We start from the raw sequence: 13,922 nt of genomic DNA on the forward strand, positions 1-13,922 counted from the left end.
GATATCAGTTTTGAAAATAGCATTTATTCTGAGCTTTTTCTAACAGGAGCAGCAGGATAAAACTTGAAAACAAATGAACAAGAACAAAGTCTTAAAACTTCACAGTAAAAGAAGGGGAGAACAGGAACAAACAGCCTTTACAAACCTATATGTTTTCTCCTCTCTTACTCATTCTAATAAAATGGAAGCACTGAAAACTAGTGTAGCAAGTAAGGGAAAAAAACAAAACATGTAATACGGAGATGTGTAGATCATCAACACTGGGTGGTTTAGGTCATCATGTAAAAACTAAAGGAACCCTTTGGTTACTTATTATGTCTGACAGCTTTTGTTTGAGTTTAACAAATATGGTCTTGAATTCCAAACCATCACCCTGAAAATAAGAAAAAAAAAAAGTTTTGAGTTTTCTTTAAAACAAGTATATATACACAATAATCTAGGCATCTGCTTAAGAAGGGTTACTCTGCTGCTTACCCTTGATAGTCGGAAATCTACAAGAATACGTTCCTCCATTTCCAGGAAGTGGATTTTGAAGATCAGTTTGTTGTGACGGCGATCCAATGTAGAAACCGTCGCCTTGAGAGAAAGAAAAGAAGAAGAAGAAAAAAAGCAGTGAAACCCTTTTTAAGTAACCCTTTATAAATCAAACCACCAAGAATTTAGAGTACTTCTCTATTATCTGTATAGTACCTGGTTGGTGCAGCTCTGTTTCCACGTGTAGCCCAGGTTAACACATGTGTCCCGCATGGCCGTGCAGGACGCCTCTGCCTTCAGGGTAGTGAAGAATCTGGTCATTCTTCTCACCAGCCTCTGCCATGGGTTCTGTGGGATAAACAGTTCTGTCAGGACAGCTCTGTAGGCATCAGTAAAGACTTGAAGCAGCAACAGCTGTAGGACCGGCTATAATGACCTTCAAATGAAAGCTTTGGAAAAAGTGCAGACTTTGTTGGATAAGATAATATCATTTGAATTTTTATGCATTAGAAAATAAGCTAATTTCCATGGAAGAGTTTGTATGATGTCAAGTGCTCCATTACAAGCCTAGTTTGAAGAATGGACTAAATTATAAACCACTTTGACCAAATGGCTCGGAGTCCACTGAAGGAAGAGTGTCGCTATGTAGCGCAAATCTAATTTTAACTCGACGTGCATTAACAGCTTGCCTAAAGCTCACATTTTGGTGAGAATGTCAAATAGGTGCTTTTGCTTCAATATAACCACACACTGGCAGGATGTGTGGAGAGAAAAAGTTCAGCCCAGTTTAGCTTCCAGCTGCCCCTGCTGTGATTATTGCTTAACTTTTACAAACAAATAAATCTAGATACAACGGCAAACAGAACCAAGTTTCATCTTGAACTAGTTAAGAGTCAAGTCTTGACAGATGACATGATCATTTTGGTCATTTTTACCCCTGCCCACAAAAATGCCCAGTCTTTGCCTGGTGATATTTTCTAAGCAATTTAATTGGTTCTATTTCTCAAAATCTAAACAAATTACAAATTTCAACCACAGTGAGAGCATCAACGTGTTTAATCCAATTTAACTTAGATTACTTGTAACATTAACACTGATTATTGATTTTACACCAGTAAACTGATCGTGACACGATCACGGGCGCCCAAGGCTTATCCATGACTGTGGAAACTAAAGGTCAGGCTGTCTGATCTGATCCCAGAAAAGAGCCAATGCAACACAACTTACTTAAAAAATGTTTTTTTTTTTAAAGTCAGTTCTGGCCATGATAGAAACACACCAGAACATCCAGTGCACCAAATCCTGCTGTGCACAGGATCTAGCAGGAAAACTGTCCAAGGCGACCAATGCCAAGGCAGCCTACAAACACCACAGATCCCAATCTGAACCACTCATGCTATCCGCCAGACTAACAGGGTTAATCCATGGAGGCCCCACCCTGTATCGCAGATCATCCTACAGATCTGCCGCCAACATTCTGGTACCAGTTACCACAGCACAGCCCCAGAGGTCCTGTGGAGTCATGCTCCAAGGGGGCAGAGCTGCCCAGGTGGCACAAGGGGAACTTACACAGTGTCATGCATAGTATTTGGTGTTGTAATGTTATGGCTTATCAAAGTACAGTATGTTAATAGAGGAGAGTCAGTGATGCTGGAGAAAGATTTTTTTTAATATTCGAACTCAGTAGCTACCTTCAGGGCTCATTCAGAAGCTCCGCCCCCAAATTCAAGTAAGCATCACTACCAACTTGGGCTAGCTGTCCAATATTAATATAAAACTTCAATGAGCATGAACACCCTTGTTGTTGATTAGCTGGAATAGGGTTATGAGGCACAATCAGTGCTGTAGAATTACACAGTCAGTCCTTTGTTTTTCGGTCTAACTGCAGAACTGACAGCTACGGACCACAATGAGATATTCACTGAATTTGCTCCTGCACACAATATTAAAAACTTATTTTGTTCTGTCTCACTATACTCACTCAATACACTATTGTTCAACATCATTTCCTTTGAAAAATTGAAAAAGAGGGACAGTTCAGATTGAACCCTTACAAATAATAATAAAAACAAGATTTTAAATATTACACTATACAGGAATGATTGAACTAAGCCGAGTTTTACGTTTCAGAAATGTATTCAGTTAGGTACAGGATTTAGGAAGAAGAAATAAAGAACAGGAAACAAATTGAATCAGTGGTTTTTCAGGTCTCTGTCTTAAAGGATTCGGTAGTGATTAACAAAAAGATTTCTGCTTATCTTTTTTTAAAAAGATTAACAGAAATATATATACAGTACTAAAGATCACTTTTTAAAAACACTAAATAGTAGTAATGAGTAAATGAGATGATGAAACCAAGAGCTGGTCTGGCTAGCTAGACTACATGTAGTCAGAAAAAACATTTTCAAAACATCTTTTTTATATTTGATCTGAAATATGAAATATCTTGTTAAAAATATGTTCTACTAAATTGTGCCATAAATGCCATTTATACAAAACCCTAAATAAAGTGATGCAAGACTCAGGTTTAAGAGATGCAAGTTTTGGAAGTAAATATGGAGTTTTTACCATGTGTAAATAATTTTCATGTTCTTATGAAAAGACAGATTGTCCATGAGGAATAAAAGTAAAATACTCTAGGGGAAATGAAATAATAATGAAAAAAATCATGGGAAAGGTTATGCAAATATTTGCAGCACCCTAAATCAACCGAATTGAACCGTAGGATTTATTAAAAAGGTGTGTGTTTAAAAGGTGAAACTGTGGTGAAAACTCTCAGATGCCATATGCTTCTTGTTTTAAACAGCCTCAGAGAAATGCAGCATATGGTAAAGTGTTATTACCTGGCTAGCGCCCGGTGTGCCCAGCAGTTGGCTTCCTAATAGCATGTGATCAGGGCAGGCAGGCTGGGAAAAGCTGACCTGAGCGCCCTCCGTGTGTACCACGTCGTCTTTGACCTCCCACAATCCCTGCGGCTCTGGCTGAGAGCTGGAAATCTGCATCCGCTCACCACTGGGGAAACACCCACACACGTGATGCTTATTCTCTTGGACAGCTGGGTAAATAAGTAAATTATGCAGTTTGTGTGCTTAACCACAAACCTGTTCGTTCGTGCTAGCCGAGATCTCTCCGAGTCAGAGCGTAGCATCTTGGTCAACGGGCCGTGGACGTCAGCCTGGCGTTTTCCCCCTGCAGTCAAAACAAAAGAAATGACACGAGTCACCCTGCTAAACGCTTTCAGTACGTTTGACTCTCACTAGTGTAAAAATCATAGGTTAAAAAAATTTTGTATGATTTTACTGCCAAGTAATTCCATAAAATGTATTATTTAATATTAATTAATAAAATAATTTATCATTTGCAATATCCTCAAGATTAACTTGAAAAATAAATAAATAAATAAAAAAACTCTGGATCCACTGTGACGCTGACCAGGATGAAAGTGTTACTGAAAGAAAGATTCAAACTCCTACACATTTCACTTGGACACTGGAACATGACTGGCTCTTATATTTAATGACTCATTTAAATGTAAAACAATTTTGTATTTTAATCGTTATGAAAACATGCAATTACTGTCCCTGTTCACTGTGTGCAATTAGTGTCATGTGACATATTATGTGCAATAATAATGCATGGCTTCACTTTTATACCTACACTATTGTGCATAAGTCATGAACCAATACTCATTCCTTAATATGAATTTTAATTAAATTATGTAGATTCAATTAAATAAATGGGAAAAATGTTTTACTGTGACAGGCTGCGAAGTGCCTACAGATACAGTTACAAAACTGATCATTGTTTATGTAACATCAACAGCAACCTCATTTCCCCTCTCGTCTGTTCCAAACACTAACTACCAGCCTCATCATCTGCACCTGCTTCTCACTAGTTCATGCCTTAGGTTAGATGGTTTTTAATGCTTGAATGATTCATAGGTCACTGTGGGGCTTGTAAAACGGAGAAAAAAAAAAAAAAAGATTCCGCTGAAACTGCTCAGGTACAGGGACTGAACTGAAAACCAGAGCCAAAAAGTCCATCAGGAAGTCTGCAGAACGATTCTTCAAGACTATATTAAAAATGCGAGAAAGTCTGGCACTTTGGAAAAAAATATGATGAAATGAGGAGTGGTTCAATACTTTTTTTGCACAGTACTGTATATTTATATTGTGATACTTCTAGCACCATTGGGTACTACAGCTTAAACATTGTACTACTATGCAATGATGATGAAAGCATTCAATTCTAGCTATTCTAAAATTTTCTAAAAAAACCTTTACAATGAAAATACAAATACATAATATTAATATATTAATATTAATATTGGGCCCATTTTAGATAGCATTTTTAATCACAACAGAATGCAAGACCTAAAATGTTTTTTTTGTTGTTTTTTTCCATTACTGCAGCACACATTACCATGAAAAAAAAAGATCTAAGAACCAAGAGACCTTGAAATAAAATGAACCCCAGACCTGTTTTGAAGCTCCTGCTGAACCAGCGGTGCTTTTTGATCTCTGGAATGGTGATCCGGTCCTCAGGACTATGGAGCAGTATCTTAGTTAACAGACCTACAGATCAGACAGAGCAAATTGCAAATAAATAAAAAGAAATACAGCCTTATTTAAACAACTTCTTCTTGGAGTGACATTAGGGGGAAAAAAGTGTCTACGCTGTAATAAAACTTGCATTTTGATGGATATGAATTAAATGCAGGAGAAGTGAGTTGAATCTTGGCATTCAAGACAGAAGGAATGTATATTTATTTTAAAATGTACAGCCCACAGGGCATGGCAAATTTACAATGAGAACACACGCTCTCTAATCCCATCCAAATACGGTTAGGAGTTCAACATTCGCATCGCTTTATACTAAAGGTGTTCCAGTTTAAGAATTGCAGTATAGATAACCGAGTTAAAACGCGCCACAGACTGAAAATATCATAAACTGAAAATATCAATATGTTGCCATTTTAAGCTGTAAAAGAAAGCAGGCAGAGAAACAAGCCAAAAATATCTAAATGAGAAGCACTAGAATAAAATACATGGGAAAAAAATTAAATATAAGATGGCGAGACATGAAAATGCATTTTATTTTGAAAACATGAAGTAACCGTCCAATCATCCACTAACCCGAAACCGAAAATAACATTCTAAAACTCAACATTCTACTGGCAGTTACCAAGAGGCATGGAATCAATTTTCTTCCACGGTGTTAGGTAGGTTTTCTTCTGCAGCCAGTCAGAGTACTCCTGACAGCTCTCACTTGGCTGATCCCACGGCAACTCTGTGGAAAAACCAAATATCTATTAGTTACACCCAAGCAGACAGACGCTGCAGGCTCTACCTCTACTCAACAACCTAACACACGATCTCCTCACCTCCAGCCAGCATGGCGGTCAGAACGATCCCGCAGGCCCAGACGTCTGCAGGCTGAGCGTGAAACTCGGAACGGGACATGAGCTCTGGTGCCACGTAGGGCAGAGTGCCACACAGACGGGCCAGCTTACGCTCGCGGCCACGGTGCCGGAACATGGTGGCCAGTCCGAAATCTGTGATTTTCAGATTGTCTGGGAAACACAAGTATCAGTTAGGAACAAGCATCTGAATGCATACAAGTCATTTTATTTATAATATAAATATATTATAAATCAAAATCACCTTTGTCATCTAACAGAATGTTTTCTGGCTTGATGTCTCGATGTGTGATTCCGATACTGTGGAGGTATTCCTGTGAAGAAAAAGCAGATGATAAGAATGTGCATTATACAACAAGGATTTGAATAACATTTTTCCCAGGAAAAATATACTTGGTATAGGACTCCGCACTCCGGGTATATTATATTGGCTGCACTGTCTTATCAACGTTATCGATCGCTGTTGTGCAGATGTTACATCAGTCGTTTGTATCTGCGGTGCGAGCAAAAGTGGATGCGCCACTTGCCGAAACAAACAGAAGATGTTTGGATACTTGCAAACAAAATTTTGACTGATACTCAAAATTACTCATGATACTTAAAAAGAATCATTACTGGTGACGAGACAAGAATTCATCAATACAAGCCTGACGAAGAAAAAGTTCAAAAGTCAACCACCAGCTGAAATATTGATGCTCACAATTTTCTGGGATTCTCAAGGGCCAGGATTGAAACATTATCGGAAAAAAGGTTCAACAATCAGCAGAGCTTATTAGAGTGAGATGCTTATTGAAGAGCTGAAGCCTAAACTTCAGATTTAATGCAGAGGACTACTAGCCAAAAGCGTTGTAATCATGCATGACAATGCACTCGTACACTTGACACTCGGTCAACATTCTGCGAAAACTTTGTTTCGAGGTGTCCTCCCTATAGTTATGATCTCGCTCCATCAGACTCCAGCTGTGTAAAAGCAGCCCTACAAAGAGGAAGATTCACTTCTGATGAAGAAGTAAAGACAACAGTCAAAATGATTTTTAGTGAGGGAATACAAAAGCTTGTTGACAAATAAACAAAGTCTATTGAGAAGCAGGACATTATATTAAAAAAATGCATTTTTCTTTTCTAAAAGTTTATTCAAATAGATTCTACAGATTCTGACACACACAAAAAAAAGCACTATTATTTGTAACATAAAAAAAGGTTAAGTTCATTTCGGGATTCTGTTGACATTTTTTCCCAGCACAGGATTTAGTTCCTTCTCTAGCTGAAACAGAGGCACTCTCTCAATTCCTAAAGAACTGTTTCAGCATAAAGGGTGATAAAATCAGTCAGAGGAATGGGATGGCTTTTCAATGCTTTCACTGTAATTGCAGTTCAGGCAGCAGACGGCTCTAAACATTACAAACAGCTCCTATCGGCTCCAGTTTGGATGCAATCTTAGATTTCATTTGATGCAATGGTGCACTGTACTGGTAATGGAGTTATATAACAGCTTCGCAATGCATAACTGCCACTTTACTACAATTTGCTCAGTGTAGTCAGCATTACTGCAGTTTTAAAAACGTAGCATGGCTTCTTACTTCCTGTTAAACGGGGGGTTGGGCGGATCATTATGGGTATTCCCCTAGCCTCGCAATTCTGTAGAGCTACTGTGTTTTTTCATCAACTTTTAAATCCATATTAAAAGCCTTATATCCCTATATAATTCCCTGCTACACTAATGCACTTATCCCAGGATGTCACTTGTGCCTGGATACTATCAAAGTAGTAAGTTTTCTCAGTATGTGGGAGTCCTGATCGGATGCCCTGCTTTACCCAGAAATCATTAAATGACTCAAACTTGTGGCTTGGAGCAAGGTCAGGACTATAACGGGATGTGGAAATCACTCCCAGCCAAGTTCCTGTAATGTGTAAGTGGTGCTCAAACGCTTGTGTGTACAGCTCCCACAGACAGATGCAGATCTTCCACAAGTTGGCCATAAGATATCAGTGGTATGACCAAGTTAACTTGGCCGGGCTCATCATACATGAATGTATGGTCTTCTTTAAAATGTTTGCATCATTTAAATGTTTTATTAAGGCTCATCACAGTACTGTGCTTGAAACAGGCAATTTTACACTACTATGACCTCATAAGAAGCATATCTTCCCTGGCTTATAGCTCTGTTCGGCTGTTCTCCAGTAGGGTATGGCTCAGCAGTATCTTATTTTATCTTATTACATTGACACTGAAAAAGTGCATTTAGGAGCAAAAGTGAAAAAGATTATGAAAGGTGTATTAGCTGAGTGGTATTTCAGCTGGACCATTAACAGACACTTTGGGGAAGCCCAGAGAACAATGTTGACTTATTAAAGAAATAGTAATATACGGGACCTTTAAATGATCTAAAACTGTAAAGACTCACACCACCTTATGCTAAAAAACACAAACAGATTTCATCTTCGAAGTACACACAATTCTCTTTCGGATTAATTATTCATTTATTTCTTTTTAAGTTATGAGCAATACTACCATCTACTGGACTGGAGTGTAGATCAGGGTAAAAATGACATGACAAGTTAGGAAAAAGTTTTTAGGCTTATTAAGTACTTGTTTTTAATAATTGAGCGAATAAGCATTAGTACTATTTAATTATGCAACAAACGACTACTTTAATAACTAATCTATTCATTATTGAAACAATGTATCGATTAATACATTAACACTTCACTCCAGTAAGTCTAACACCTACTGTACACATCGGAGTGTTTACAGTTCCCATGTGAATCAAGTTGCACCCTACTGCTACTAAATCAAGTTTATTCCAAAACTGCAAGTTCAAAAGAATTGTTGATTTAAACTGTCTTGGTATCAAAAGAACACTGCTGATTAGGGATGCACCGAAATGAAATTCTTGGCCGAAGCCGAAGAATAATGAAATCCTTGGCCGAAGGCCGAATACCGAACGCGGTGTTTCGCATTTTTTTTCCATTTATTTTGTCAATTTATATTAATTATTTATTAAATAGTACAAATTTGCTTTTTACTATTTTGTGTTGCTTTTCAGAAAAATAAATCAAATAACAAAAATACAATTTCAAAATATTTATTTAACACTGAACACTTTTTTTAACATTCCAGCAGATATTATACAAACAAAGCACAATATAACTTAAAATAAATAAATTAGTAAAATAAAAAAATATTTTTATTTGGCCATCTTTGAAGCCCCCCTTCTTGAATAGCCTATGTTAGGGCTATAACTGACTGCTAAAAGAATGTAACTCTGTATGTCTACAACAACAAATGTGCATTAAATAGTGCAAAAAATGTGGATTCGCTGCTGCTGTTGCCGTAGCCACCGCCGTGTCTTTCTCGTACTCTGCATGATGTTCGGGGTGTCTTGATTTTAAGTGATAAATTAAACTTAAAGTGCTGTACGTTTTTGCAGATGCACCCCCTCTGAACAATTCAGCAGAACAGTGTTTGCAAACGGCGTTTTTGCCTCTTTCTCTGACACTTTAAAGTGCTTCCACACTGCTGACATGTTTGCTGCATAAAGCGCGCGCCTCTCACTCTGCGCGGGTTACTATTTGATCGCGTCATTAAAAACGTCATTGTTCGGCAAAATTTATTCGGCCTTTTTACTTATATATTATTATATAATAATTCCGGTTGCCGAACATTCGGTGCATCCCTACTGCTGATACCAATACTGTCATGATTTTTTTTATACTTCTTAATAATATTAGTAATAAGTTCGTGAGGTTGTAAGCATATCTAGGAAACAGTGTGTTGCGAAGGATCATATACACTACACATCACAATTTCAGACTAGGCTTTGTCCTACTCTACTGTATGATAGTTTTTTTCACAATTTGTGACTTTGCTATACAGAGATGTGCATGATAATTGTGTGATAATTCTTATCCTTCGTCAGAAGTAGATGATGCCTTGTTAACTAACTTGGGGCCTGTGCATGATCGAGATTTCCCTTCACAGTCAGTCTCGCAGATTTCATTATTTGCACACATTAAGTATATTCCTGCTGTGTAGAAGCTTTTTGCTGATTACTATGTTTCGTTTATGTACATAACACAGGATTGAAGCTTAATTAGTCTCAACGCTCTGCATGCAAGAGTTTAAAGACTAAAGAGCATGCAATGCATTGTACTGCAAGAACATGTAATGCATGTACATTTTGAGACTGATTTATTCTCAGTTCTGATTTAATGGCATAAAAACTCAGTTTCACACACACACCCTTCTAGCACTAAACAGGTACTATGTACCAAAAAGGTCAAGAGAATAAACCATGAAGGTGGTCGATGGTCCTGTAAATCTGGCAAGTTTCTATTGATGTCTCTACTGTTTTGGGATTGAATCCCAAATAGCATTAGTGTGCTAGAGTGTACAATCCCTTGTTCCACACATTAAGTAGTGCCCTTGTTTAGCAGTTGGAGAAAGGTTTGGGATTCAGCCTTATGTTAGAAGCTGGTTGCTTGCGTTACAAAGCAATTCGGAACGACTTAGATACTACTAAGGAGACAGCGTTGCTTAAAATGCGATGTTCACAGATGTGTTTTCTTTTTTGGAAGAGCTCCCGTGATTGGTTTTGAGTGTGGGTTTTGGGCCAGCAGTTACTCTTACCTCAATACCAGACCGTACCAAACGTACCAACCTTTTATTACTGTATGCCTGTATGTAGAGATGGCCAGATGAAGCCACATTTAGGTGTCGAGGCTTCCCAGCCAATAATTTCAACATAAGGTTCATTCATGAGCTCATTGTACTGCCATCTAGTGGACAGATTTTGTGTAGCAACAAGATCGTAACATTGTAAGCAGCACTGTCACATAATCAACATCTCTGAATCTTTGAAAATTAAGCGTTTTACTTAAGTGCTTAAACCAACATACAACTTGAAACGAGGCCACATTTTCTCGACACCCCCTCCTGCTTGATACAAGCTTCGGAGCTCCTGTGTCATAGTAACATCACTACCTGTATGTAGGTGTGAAAGCACCTGTTTTTTTTTAGCAAAAAAAAACTGTTTTTTTTTTTTGGACAGTCCAAAGCGGCGATGGTAATAACATCTGATGTTACAAAAGTTTTTTCATTTATATATATATATTATATATACATACATCAAAAAAAAAAGTGCCAAACTCACCACTCCAGCTATTAGCTGCTGAAAAAACCTGTGCGCATCCTTTTCCGGCATCCCCACGTCCGGCTCTGTAACAAGAGGTCAGAGTTGTGTGTTCAGCTGTGCGTTAAGCAGCCTAACACCATGTCACACACCTACACACACCTGTCCTCACCTATTCGGTCGAACAGCTCCCCGCCACTGCAATACTCCAGGAAGATGTAGTGAATGGAGCCCTCGCTTCTGTGCCCATAGAAGCGCACTATGTTGGAATGGGACAGCATCTTGTGCACGCACACCTCTTTCTTCACATTGTCCATGCAGTCCTTGGCAGTGGACATGTCCACAACTTTTACTGCCACCGCCTCTTCAGTCTTCCTGTTGACCAGCAGGCGGACTCTGAAAGGCAGAGGTCAAAGGGTAAAATGAGCACAATGATCGTGTTGTACGGGTTTGGATACCGGATGCGTTGGTTGATACTCACTCGCCATATGCGCCCTCTCCTAGAGTCTGCACCAGATCCCAGTCCTGAACAAAAGGCACCGCCATGATCTGAACAAATCCAAAGCACAGGGTAAGGAGGTCAGGCAGACAGTTTAAAAGGGTTTTATCATTCTGATATAATAATCAAAGAAAATAAAGCACTTTTTGATGTCCTGTTATTGGTAACTAACCAAATGAAGCAGCTGCACAGAAAGTCTTAATTTCCAACACATCCTAAAGTGCTTTATTCCTCTTTTTCTAGCAATGCAATGTGTCACTGCTTTATGTTTATGCTTATTTCTATTATTAATTTAAGCCTAATAGATATTCAATATCCACTTAAACCCTATAAAGTCATTTTTCTCACCGGTTGTTTTTTTTTCCTCTCTCTTGTATTTAACACAATACAGCTGATTATGTAACTAAGAAACAGCAAAGTATAAACTCCTGACTACTAAATACTTTTTCCATTATGGAAAAGTTATAGCTACAGCTTTATCTCGGAATGTTACAAAGCATTAAAAATTGAAACTCTTTCCATGAATAGTTTTTTTTTTCTCTCACTGACCAAAATAAATCCATCTTATTAAGTTATTCAGTTAAGTTAATTATCCAAAAAATTTTTTATCCACGAACATCCTCTAAATGAGATCAGTGGTTAGCACTGTGGCTTTGTATGGGGGGTTTGCACAGTGGCTTCCTCCTGGTACTCTGGTTTCCTCCCAAGACATAAAGATTAGGTTAACTGCTGTTCCCAAAATGCCCATAGTGTGCCCTGTGATGGCACACTATTCATGTGATTAATCGGTGTACCCTACCTAGTGCCTAATGTCTCCTGCAACTCTGTACAGGAAAAACACTACAGAAGATGAATAAATCAAAATAATAATAAATTGCAATTATATATTATTTAAATCATATTGTGCAACCCTAACAAGTACCTTTTATATGGTGCATCTACCACCCAGGTTCTTGTGCACAAGATGTTACCATGGAAACTATAATTCTAGAACGTGTGCATTGATATAAGCCTGTGCGTTTTAGATGACAGCCAGGACTACTGTCAGAGCTGCTGGTGGTATAAAAGTTTAATTAAAATTGTCTGACCAATCAGGATTCAGATTCAAGGTTTCTTCATCATCATCATCATCACGAGGAGAAGAATTACGTTTTCTTTTGGTCACGTGACCAGATGTCTACAGGATCTTGTTCTTAATCAGGGTACAAGCTGGCAAATATCTACTACAACATCCAGAGAAGTATTTCCACTTCTTCGTGAATAATTGCTTTGTATTACTGTATAATTTATTAAAACTGAGTTTAAGGGGAAAATGTACTTTTGTCGCATGACATTATATTAGCAGTAACCAAACTGAGCAAGTCTTCAACAGTAACATCAACACACATGGACTGAGTTTTAAACTTTCATAAAAACACACTATTACATATTACTACGATGCACGAGACGTTATAATAAAAGTACAAAGTATAATCAGCATATAAGTTTAGTGTAACTGTTAACACACAGCAGCCCCTGTATTCCAATGAATTACTAAATTACCTTCAGATTTCCAGTTCCGTTAAGGTAAAGTGTCAGATAACAGGAGGTTCTTCCATGCGAATACACAGACACCGTATACAAACAACAAACTACACGACCAAAACATAGGCATATGTACTGCTCATTAACATTAACAGCGCTCACTGCCGTCTTTACTAATTTGGCGCGTTTACTACAAACGCATTGCAAAGCCGGAAGTTATAACACTAGGACTGGGTTGTTTTCAATATAAAAGCCTTAAACATTCCGCGTCAAATTATTTATTTAAAATGATGCTTTACATCTATATCAGACTCTGAAGTAAATCAATTAGAGAAGCTATATATTAGAGAGAGAGAGAAAGAGAGAGTCATCCAGTAAAACAGAAGCTTAAATATTTTAATACAAAATGTTTTGCTACTATACTTTATACATTGATATATATGATAATATTATGATAATATAACAATAAACGTATAATATTGGTGATTAAAATATGTTTATTAATAGCTTTGGGTTGTCGTTTTTAAAATTGTTGTTCTACCAAAGATAATATAATTTTTTATAAATACATGGGAAAAAAAAAAAAACTTTTTTCCATGGTGTTTTCTAACTCCTGTTGCTGAAATACACTCCAGATCCACTACGACCATGGCAAGGATAGAGCACGTACCAAATATGCATAAATGAAATAATATTAGTTTTAATTAGTAATAAATTAAAAAATAATCGAGCTTTTAAGCTGTGCGTTATATAAAATTCTATCAACACAATTTTTTTAAGGTTTTAAAAAAATTATTCGAGTTGGTATATCGACTCTTATTTTGGAATGTACAACTACCCACAATTGCAGCGTAAGTGTAAAATTAACTAAGTG

The 13,922-nt window shown here is 37.5% G+C and overlaps 1 protein-coding gene across 1 annotated transcript; it reads right to left on the minus strand.

Moving 5' to 3' along the window:
* Window positions 1-4: 4 nt before the first annotated feature.
* Window positions 5-13,231, minus strand: chek1 (checkpoint kinase 1). The gene is made up of 13 exons (XM_053478590.1): window positions 13,067-13,231; window positions 11,507-11,574; window positions 11,198-11,421; window positions 11,047-11,111; window positions 6,138-6,207; window positions 5,858-6,046; window positions 5,659-5,763; window positions 4,953-5,048; window positions 3,576-3,663; window positions 3,318-3,486; window positions 691-822; window positions 475-576; window positions 5-373 (listed from the first exon to the last, which is right to left on the minus strand). The coding sequence occupies exons 2-13, from the start codon at window positions 11,569-11,571 to the stop codon at window positions 278-280; spliced, it is 1,401 nt and encodes a 466-aa protein (XP_053334565.1). The 5' UTR covers window positions 11,572-11,574; window positions 13,067-13,231; the 3' UTR covers window positions 5-277.
* Window positions 13,232-13,922: the final 691 nt, after the last annotated feature.

The sequence above is a fragment of the Clarias gariepinus genome, chromosome 19 (genome assembly GCF_024256425.1).
Source record: "Clarias gariepinus isolate MV-2021 ecotype Netherlands chromosome 19, CGAR_prim_01v2, whole genome shotgun sequence".
Lineage (NCBI taxonomy): Eukaryota > Metazoa > Chordata > Actinopteri > Siluriformes > Clariidae > Clarias > Clarias gariepinus.

Coding starts and splice junctions, on each gene's coding strand:
- chek1 (XM_053478590.1), bottom strand. CDS start 11,571: ATGGCGGTGCCTTTTGTTCAGGACTGGGATCTGGTGCAGACTCTAGGA. Junction 11,422..11,506: donor GGAGAGGGCGCATATGGCGA/GTGAGTATCAAC, acceptor TCTGCCTTTCAG/AGTCCGCCTGCTGGTCAACA. Junction 577..690: donor AACAGAGCTGCACCAACCAG/GTACTATACAGA, acceptor CTTTCTCTCAAG/GCGACGGTTTCTACATTGGA.